Source organism: Gossypium arboreum, chromosome 13 (genome assembly GCF_025698485.1).
Source record: "Gossypium arboreum isolate Shixiya-1 chromosome 13, ASM2569848v2, whole genome shotgun sequence".
Taxonomy (NCBI): Eukaryota; Viridiplantae; Streptophyta; class Magnoliopsida; order Malvales; family Malvaceae; genus Gossypium; species Gossypium arboreum.
Window position 1 is genome coordinate 10,782,497 of NC_069082.1, and position 10,707 is coordinate 10,793,203.

At 34.0% G+C, this 10,707-nt stretch overlaps 1 protein-coding gene across 1 annotated transcript; it reads right to left on the reverse strand.

The window, feature by feature from the left end:
• Positions 1-1,525: 1,525 nt before the first annotated feature.
• On the reverse strand, positions 1,526-8,699 carry LOC108462003 (lysine-specific demethylase JMJ29-like). The gene is made up of 8 exons (XM_053024497.1): positions 8,074-8,699; positions 7,878-7,981; positions 6,518-6,617; positions 6,197-6,430; positions 5,788-5,874; positions 4,675-5,442; positions 3,818-4,144; positions 1,526-2,311 (listed from the first exon to the last, which is right to left on the reverse strand). Exons 1-8 carry the CDS (start codon positions 8,437-8,439, stop codon positions 2,174-2,176), a joined length of 2,124 nt encoding a protein of 707 aa, XP_052880457.1. The 5' UTR covers positions 8,440-8,699; the 3' UTR covers positions 1,526-2,173.
• Positions 8,700-10,707: the final 2,008 nt, after the last annotated feature.

Here is a 10,707-nt window from a genome sequence, read left to right on the forward strand (position 1 = left end):
GAGTTACAATGTTGATGTCTACAAATACCAACCCATCTCCACCATCCCTATTCCTAGGAAAGGGCACCATCGAATTAATCCTCGATGTCTTTCTCAACAGGCTTTGCTTCTTCTAGCTCATCTTTCTTTTCGATAGCCAAAATTATCAATTTCTTCAAACATTTTCACATCATGTCTAGTCCTTGACAAATGAAGCATTTTATCCCTTCCCCTTGTTCATTAGGTTGTTGGATCCCTGCTTCACACCTCGTGATTTTCTATTGCCACTGGTGCTATCGGTACTGTTGCCAACATCGTTATGTCCCTCTTCATCTTTCTAATGGTTTCTCTCACCATTACCCTTTCCATTGAGCTTAGACAACTCGAACTTGTCTTTTGTTGGACCAAGCTCAACAAAGAACTCTACTTCAGCCATGGCTACAATAAGTTTAGTGATTTCTTGCCTACGCACATGCTTTGCCCACGGCTCTAACCTATCTTCGAACCAATAGAATGCTTCTTTCTCGCTCAAGTTAGAGATTTGAAGCATCAGCTCACTAAATATCCGAACATACTCCCGAACAATGCCTTGTTGCTTAAGACAACGCAATTTAGACCGAGCCTCCTCAGCATATTATGGGTAAAACTACTTTTTCAACTCTCTTTGAAACTTCTCCCAAGTCCTAATTGCGTACCTACCACGTTTCTCATCCGTAGACCTACGACACCACCACGAGAGAGCCACATCAATAAAATAGATTGAAACAATGTTTACCTTGATGGCATCATCCTCGATACCCATCGTTCAAAAGTATTGCTCCATTTCCTACAAGTTGTTCACATCTCTTGTGGACCTTGCACTCTTGAACTTCTTTGGTTTGGGAACATTCATTGCTTGTTGCTTCGGCCTCAAAGTCAACATCCCATTACTCAAAGCAACTTTGTAAATCGTGAGCTCCCCCTTAAGCTTTTCAATTTCCTTCTTTATGGCTAGCACCATATCCTCGACAGTATCATCCCTCTCTGTCAGCTTTTCCGCAGTAAAATTGACTAATCCATTCATCTTTTCCACATTGGCATCAAGAATCCAACACAAATTCTCTGAGTTACTCTTCCATCAAGTCAAACTCATCTGTGCTTACCTCGACCAACTCAAGCGTCTCCTTCATTTCCCCCACGAGTTCCTCGAGGTTACCAACTCAATTTTCCAAAGTTGTCAACATGACCCTCGAGCGACTTGCTTTTCTGGCCCTCCCACAAGCCTCCATTGGCTCACTCTGATCAACAACTTCTTTCGACATCCCAATAGTACCTGTGCAACCAATAGCTCAAATACCACTTGTCATAAGGCTAAATCTTGCATCTTGCAATCCATACGACCTTAGGCAATCTGTTAGCTCCAAACTCGCCTAAGTTAGCCTTTAATCCCAAAAATGAGGATTCTTTTAAAGTTCTTTTAAGGCACCAATTTGTATAGCGAAAACAATTGTGCCAAAGGAAGCTAAAAAAGAAAAACAGAAAGCGACAGAAAAACGCACACAAAGTGTTTGAGTAAATGCTCAAAGAATTCTATTATTCTTAAGAACTCAACTTATAATGGATGAGATACAAATAAGGGGGAAGCTCTCTATTTATAGTTGAGCTCTCCCAAAACCGATGGTCAAGATTCAATTACATCGGCGAACGAGATTAACCTATCCCTTAATTTTAGGGATTTACAAGATTACATCATATTAAATCAAATGTACAAGATATGATTCCCATAGTTACTAACAATATCCTATGTTGTCATATTTTTATTATCGGGCTAACCACTTCAACCTGACAGGCTTATCCAATAATTCTTGGAATCGAGCCAGTTCTCATGGGCTAAATGATCCCTATCTAATCGATAGACCTCTATAAGGCGCGTCCTGTGCTATGGTCATGGGCTTTACACTTTAGCCCGTGACATATTTCTAAGAAATATAGACCTCTATATGCATCTATATGCATTTTTACCCGTGGTACTGGAGTACAATGTATATGCCTGAACTCCCTAAAGGGCTTGTTAAGATAATCCCTTAGCTTGGGGAACATCTTCTCTCCGGAAAACATCCTAAATAGCACCTCCCTGAACATCTTCCACCGCACTGTCTTCTAGTTTTGACACCCTTGCAGAACTAGTGCCATTCTGTGTGGAGTAGCCAGCAGGCTAAACTCTGTCAACCTTTTTCTTCATCCCAAATATTTCCTTCAGATCTTGCACATGGTGCCTTTCTTTTAACATCATGATGCTTGCAAGCCGCTCACCTTTAAGCTTCACTTCAGCAGCATGCACCAAAACATTCACCTGAAACAGAAAGATTAACAAATAAATTTATTTTAGAAACTAATCTGAGACCTAATAAATGATGAAAATTAAGCATAGAGTAATTCATTATCCTGCAGAAAATAGATTACTGAGAAATGCTACCTTTGTCTGATAACAAAGACCATAAAAGCTAGTTATTGATAATATCTCACCGTATGAGAAAATATGGTTCAAGTAGTCACAATTCCAAAAATCTTAACAGCCGAAGACTTGCTAAAGATAAAGCAGAAACTATTAAACTTAATGCACACAAAGTTGGAATCAATGTATAACTCAAGCTCTTTTTTAATTGTTTGGGGAAAGAGGATCTGAAAATATGACCTCTATCATGGGGAGCAGTTGATGCCAACTAATATATGTCTGAGCCACACATGTAAGAGATAGAACTAAAAATGCAAGAAAACTACCAACTGAAGGTTCAAATCGAACAACCTCATTCACCCAAACTAGTGTACTAGGTAAATATTCTCTGTAGAAACACAGTCCTAAATATTCCTAGCATCTGGTCTGTACAATATACATCACAAACTCTATAAGCCTCCACACTAAATTACATCAATGCAGTCCAGTCCCAACTCACCCCCCGCAGCATCCAAAAACGTAGAAATAGAGGAAAATAAGAAATCTAGGTATAAAAACCCTTTAAACAGAAAAAAAAAATGAAAACATGTTTAGAGGAAGTAATGCAGCTTATCCGATGCCTTTGAGGCAAGATTGATAAAATAATTGTAATGCATTAAACATAAACACATATGGATAGGAAACCCAAATAAATCTATATAATAAATAATATTTATAAAAAAATCCTAAATTGACAATACACTCCCATTCAAACTTGCATACTTTAGGAATTTCCTCCTTTTTTCTTTTTCTCATTTTACTTTGGACTAATAATCAAACAAAGATTTGAACTTAACTTGTCAAAGTTGCGGATGTAAAAAACTAGTTTACAACAACAAAGCAAACAAAGGAAGTTTACCAAATATATCTCTTCCAGTTTTTGTTGCATAAAATACATGACTATGAACCAAGAAACTACCAATGGAAACTCATTAACATTCTCCCTAGTGTTCCAAAATGCATATCGAAAATATCCGCCAGCCATAAAGGAAAACTCAGCAAACAGAAGCAGGTATATTGTCTAATATTCATATTCAATTTTTTGTTCCCACATGCATGATATGCATATGGTAAATTTGGGATTTTACATGTCTGACAAATGGAAACTGCTAACTAGTCCTTTGCCCCATAAGTATTTGCAGTCAGCAATATCAGGCAACAAATGAACCATTGTTTTCCAGACATTATCAGATGACTTTCAGATCTTATAGATAAGGCTCATAACCCAAAGAAACATTGTTCACTGCAACAAAATATGTTGGCATAATAATGGAAGTTCCTCAAAGTCCTCTGATCTGACGTAAAGTTTCTAATAATGCAACATTAAATATTTACAGAAAGGAGGAAAAATGTTAGCCCATATACCACATCAGACATATTGCAGTGAAGCTTGGTTACACAGTCTCCCCGCCCAAGCTCTTGAGCTACTCCATATGCAAGATGTAACTCTGGCCCCATCTCTAGCTTAGGAAGTACCTCTGATAATTTGGTATCAAGGTTAAGGCCACAATGAGAGAGCGTGTATTCCTTGAAGGGCAAACAACAAAGAAACTCAGCATGATGACGCGGAAGGTGCTCCTCAAATTTCTTGGATGCAGGCAAGGCTTTCAATTTCAAAATTTGTGGCCATAAACAGTAACCCAAACGACCATACATATAGCCTTTGAAGAATTGATGAAGATTGATCTCTACCTGCATTTCATAGAAAGCTGATTCAAAACCAAACTTCAAGAACTGAAATGTTCGCTGAAAACATCTATAAACACCTTTAAACTAACAATAAGATTGTCAGCTTATGACTATCTATTCCATACTTTGAGGTAATTATATTTCTGAAGAAAATTAACAGCAATTGCTTTCACCAGAAAATAATTTGACTATTACTCTGTGGTAACAAGGAATCCAATATGTTAAGTCAAACAATTTCTGTTCCATGTAATAGAAGGTGACAGAAGGTTTTACAGAAAAATAGAAAAGAAACAAGAATGCTGCTTTTAGTATAGAAACTATACAAAGTATCATTTAACACAATAATCAATTATTTTACCATGTAGTATCATATTATAGTGCAGACAATATCGTATAATGTACAGAACCTAGAACGGGAATGGAATATTAATTTTGACTACATCACTCAATAAACATTGGTACAAGTGCATGCAATCAAGTTTAGTCATGTATGTTTATAATTTTGAACCACGACATTTGAGAACAAAACTGACCTCCGTCCAATCTAAGCAATCAATAGCCTTCACATGCTGTTCAAACTTGTTGCTTTTAATCCGACATAAGACACGCCACAAAACAAACGGTTCCCAGCTCAAACCAGGTGTATTCTCAAGCACATTAGTAACAATAACAGGCTCCCCTTTAGTCCAGTGCCTTTGGAAATGCTTTAAATTCCTGTTCTGAACATCTTTAGCTTTTGGACAATATAAATAGTTATCAGTGGAATCTTCTCGAGAAGCTGCTTTCCTTGGTTTATTATTGGCAAACTCAATTTCATCAATTGAGGTGTAACAAAGGCACTGCTGTTTAGGATACTTCAGCACGGTCTCAAGACTGAGATCTTTAGCTATTGCCTCTGACTTTTCTACCAATTCAACGACAGCATTTTCTTTAAACATAGATCTCAACTCTAAAAGAGCACTACCACAACCGCCCAAATCTTTTGGGGGGCAAGAAATGCTACCGTTTTCATTTGCTTTCCACCTAGCTGCTATACAGCTGTGTTTTGTAGAGTCAATTCCAGAAGACGAATCAAGAGGCATCCTCTCTTCTGAATATGTAAAAGACCAAAGTTCACCATGCAAGTAACATGCACCACTGTCAACATATTGAATGTTTACTTCCTCTTCTCCCACCTGCAAATGCCCCTCATGGATTTCCCGGCAACAAATAAGGCAGAGAACATATTTACAGTTAGGACAACTTCGATGATAATCAGCAATTGAAGTTCTGCAGTTGCCACTGCAGAAGAATGCATAATGGCATCAGGAATCTGTTAAATACATTATATTTTAAGTTTTAATAACAAATCAAGTGATCCTTACTCTAGCAACAATATAGAAAATGATCATATATGACAATATTTAGAACATACCAAAATATACAGTTATGACAACCAGGAACTGCCTACTTCAACTGTATTTCTGACGGGAACACCCCTACTCATCCAAAAAATCAAAGTTCACAAAAATTACTTAAAGTGAAGGAAAATATTAAATGAATATTAACTAATAATGTTCTACTGGGTACTTACATATCACATACAAAGATCCTTTCCTAGCAACAATTCATTATGTTATTTTCTATTTTGATAAGGCATAACAAACCATGCCATGAAGAAATGATGGTAGCATAAAAGACTCTGGCTTTATCAACCTGGGTACAATGTTAAGATAAAAAGAATAATTTGATCCCTGAAAACAACATGCAAATCCATCAAGAAATCCACAAGAGAAAGAGTGCAAGTAGACCAATTTTGTATCTATCAAAAGCCAAAATGTTTTAGAAATTTTGAATTCTAACAACAAACTTCAGCAGCATAGTGATTGGCATCTTCTTTCCATAATCAAGCTAACTTTGTTCTTCCACATAAAGACACAGATTTTTTAAAGACAACTGATAAAAACAAGTCAACGTAAATAACGTACTAAAATAGGTAATGTAATCTTAATTATTTAACATTTGACACTAAGAAAAGGTTTTAGACTGTTCTTTTACTACAATGCCAAGTTAGACCACATAAAAAGCCACAAGTAGCAAGAAAACGCTCTTGCATTGCAAAAAGTGCAGACATTTCCTCCCAGATCGAAGGGAAAAAAACATACCTTGAATTTTAGCTTCTATCAACTTCTCTTTAATTTGTTCTTGACTGAATTGTTCAATGTGTGGGAGAAGACACTGAAGCAAGTATTTGGAGTGCGGAACTTGTTCATCATCAGTGAACTTTAAATGTAGATTTCTTGCCAATTTCTACAGTTTATCACAAATACTATATCATATATCACTTATTACAGGAATATGAATAAAATGTAGTAAAGCAAGAGATACAGAACCAACCATGGTAGAACCATCCTTCCGCAAGCATGCTATGCAATTGCAATTATCCCGACAAACTGGGCACTCATCAGCAATGGCATCCTCTGACATCCCTGGATACCTAGTCCAAAATTCACAATAGATAAAATGTAAAAGTATGTAACAGGAACAAGTGCTAGCAATTGCATACAAACCAGAGCAATGCACATACAGATAGCAGGATACAGATGCACTCACATGTAAATTATGACTAGAGAGAAGAAGGGAAACACTTGAAAAAGAAAACGTAAATTGCTGTTGAAGTCAACTACTCAACTATAACATCAAACAAGTGAAAAAGCGATGCATATATACTTGAAAAAAAGTTCACATTTCATGATTCTTGGTGCTTTTCAGGTGTTAATATTCTTGGCTAAAGCTAATTAATAATTTATAGGGCAATTGGGGACAATAAAGAGGAAAGAGAAAGCACCCTGGCAAAACAGCTGAAGAATAATAAACACATATAAAATTTATCTATTTAAGAAAAAACCTACAGAAAACTTCATTGGAACTTCTTTTGATTAAAATATATCCAAGTGTGCACTATTTGGAGGCACCAGCAAGGCAAATATGCAACTTTTCAGCAATTCTTCAAACCACACAATTTTATTCATTTCTCAACATATTTCAGTGTTTAAATAAAATATAGAAGGTAACAGGTCTTCTCAGTTTTATTCAACAGAAGCACTGTTTCTGACCAGATAATCACTGTCAAAGTTGAAGACCTTTAAATAACAATACTATAGCTCTCTCTCGCTAAGGTTAAATGATCATCTTGAAGCATTAATAGCATGTCATCACTACAAAACAAAATAATGGCTTTCAATTGAAATGTAGCATTGCCAACATTATCTAGTTCTGATCCAATTTATCTTTTGTGAAAAACCATCTCATGAAAACAGAAATACAAGTTAAATCTAGTATCAAAGTTTGGGGGAATGAGAAAAATGAAAAGGAAAAAAAAAAAGTAAGCAAACTTATGTAACTCATATAAAAGCTGAAGAATTTTTAGTGATGCTATATCAATTATCAACTAGTCCACCAAGAATAAGTAAGAAGTGTTATCATTAAGGAAATAATAAATACAAGAGCCCCAACCAACACACAGGCTTTCATTACAGTAAAGCTCTAAAGGTGAACACCTGAACTCCAATATAATCCAGTATTGCAAAAGAATTCAAACATCAGCTCTCAGCCACATACAACCTAAAGTGGCTGATGAGAAGCATCTATGAGTCAAAACCAAGTTACGGAGATGAACAATTGTAATAACAACCAATAATAAGAAGACATTAATAGTTAAAAGAAAGAAGACAAAGCTAGTGAAATAAAGAAATACCATTTTGTACAGCGAACGCAATATCGTTTCCGGCGGCAAGTTTTGCACTCAATAACTCGGCCTTTCTCATTCCTCTGGCACTGATGGCACATTAATGATCTTTCCTGAAACCAAAAAAAAAAAAAAAAAAAGAGAATCAAGGAGAAAAAAAGAAACACCATCAGGACCAATGTAAAAGGGTTCATTTTCTTCTTACCATAACATTTCTTTTTTTCCGTGAATAAGTTGTCACAGGTTCTTCCCATTTCTTACTCTTTGCATCATCTTTACGTTTAAGGGAATGACCAGGATTATCTTTCTCTGTTTCTGTATCTTCCCCTTCATTTTCTTCACTGCCATCAGTTTCCATATCAACGCTATCCTCCATAGCAGCTGCTGCTTCTTCTTCTTCTTCAAAAATCTTCTTTTTCAATTTATTGGGAGAAAACACGGCTTGATCAGTCGTGGGTCTTTTGAAAGGAAGCTTCTTTACCCCAAATCCGTACAAATTCTTGGGTTTTGCTTGCATTTGTGTGGAGTTGGGTTTAGCTCTCAGAATCCTACTATTATCATGATGTCTCATACTCCTAGGTCGCTTCCACGTGATAGCTCCTTCCAGTTCATTATTTTACCAGCCGCTCTCGTCGGCTTTAGCCCCTTCATCGGCACCGGCACCGGCACCGGCATCGTCGAGAAACTAAAGTAATGGATGGTGGAAATAAATACAAATGAGAGGTAGGGCGTGGTGCAGAAGATTTTTGCTTCCCAAACAAGTTTCGACACTGTCAGTGAGCTGAAAAAAGAATAAAGAAACCTAAAATATTTTGAAAATCTAAAATGGTTCCTTTTTATTTATTTTACTAAATTTGAATTAATATTAATTTATATTGTCATTTAAGATTAATTTTTATTTTTAAGTTAATAACTATATTATTTGTTATGAATATTTTTAAACATATATTTATTATAATTAATCTTTTACCTTTCATCTTCTTTTTTAACTTTTTATTTTTCATCTTCCTTTTCAACTTTTTATCTTTCATCTTTCTTCAACTCTTCACATTCTATTTTTTATAACCCTTTTCTATTTATATATTAAAAAAGAGAAATCTACTACTAATAATGATGATGAAAAGAATAGAAATCCCCATTATTTTCATATATTATTTTTGTGTTATTTGCACTATTATAATTTTATAATACGTTATGAGTACGAGCTTGTTGGATAATATTCAATATTCTATTGGAAAATAAGTAAGTTAGACATACAACGTCCTTGTTGAAACAACACTATTAAGGTATGTGATTTCTATGCATGCTTGAACGATTTTGATATTTCAATATTCTTAATGCAAAAAAGTTTAAAATGATGGTTTTTTTTCGTATTTAAGTATAGATTTATATTTTATATATTCTATGATATGCTTGTTTAAATATGTATATCTTCCATAACATATGCCATTGACATGATTAAAAATGACTACCATTTTTAAATATTTTATTTTGTTTGGTGACATTTACCAAATGTACTACGTTGTCTATTAAATTATTTCTAATAGAGCCACACATAATTTGTAAGTATGAATGAATTTGACTTTTATATAGACAAAGTAAAAATTATTGTTTTTGTCCAACATCATCTACATGAAGAATTAAAAGTGGAATATCTAATTACAAAATATCATTTTGACTCTTGAATTGTGTAATAATTTGAAAGAATGATTTGACCATTAAAAAATGGTAATAAAACTTGTTATGATTGAAACATATTATGTGCTCTTGCAGCAACAATATCGTGAAAAAGATTTTAAAAAATATTTTGAAACGATCTCATACCTTCTAGTGAAAAAGAATCTATTCCCTGACGTGAATATAACAATAAATAACAATTATGAAAAATCAAAATACAAATATCGTGGTTGTCGTTGTAATTAAAGATGTGGTTTGAGACATATTAATAATTATTATCATGGTGGTTATAATAGTGATACTTTTAACTACCAAAAAAAGAATAATAATGAAAAATAAAAAAATAATGGTTAAAATATTCGAAGGTTATTGAAAATTCATGCTACCAATGTGGTATGGAAATGCATTGGTTACTTACCTGTAACTTTATCAAATAATCCATTAAAAAAAAGGGAAACAATATTGAGATAAATTTCGTTATCCCAAAAATGATGAAATGAAGGATAATTTTTCGGTAAAAAATGAAAATTTTTACTATGATGCTAAAGTTGATCATACACATAAGAATGATTAATATGCTCTTAGTTTATGTCAAAATTTTGTTGAGATCCAAGCATTGAAATGGTTTAAGAATCATTAAAATCAATGACTACTTGATATTTGCTCGAGGATGATCTCTTTCTCTCCATTACAAAAGATGCTTATAATCACTACTTCTCATCCATGGCAACTTAAGTCAGTCTAATAAATTTCTTTTGAAATTTGATTTGATTTAGTTTAATTTATATAATTCTCTATCCATAACTCTATGAATTTTTAAAACTCTTTACACATTTAGTTATTGGGATGTTTATGCGGAGATAAATGTTTTATTTTTCTTATTGGTTCATTTTAATAGAATTGATTGATTTAATTTTGATTTGGATTAAGATATATGATTATTTTGGAATGAGAGTAAAAGTACTTGTCATGAATTTTGGGATATTTACCCTATCTGGATAGTTTCATGATTGAGATGGAGGTTAGAAAATGTTTATGTTAAACCTTTATAGCTATAAAATTATTTTAATCGACCTTATAATATTTTGTATTTTGTTGTGTTATGATATATATATATATATATATATATATTATCTAACCATAGTGATTTATTAGTAACATG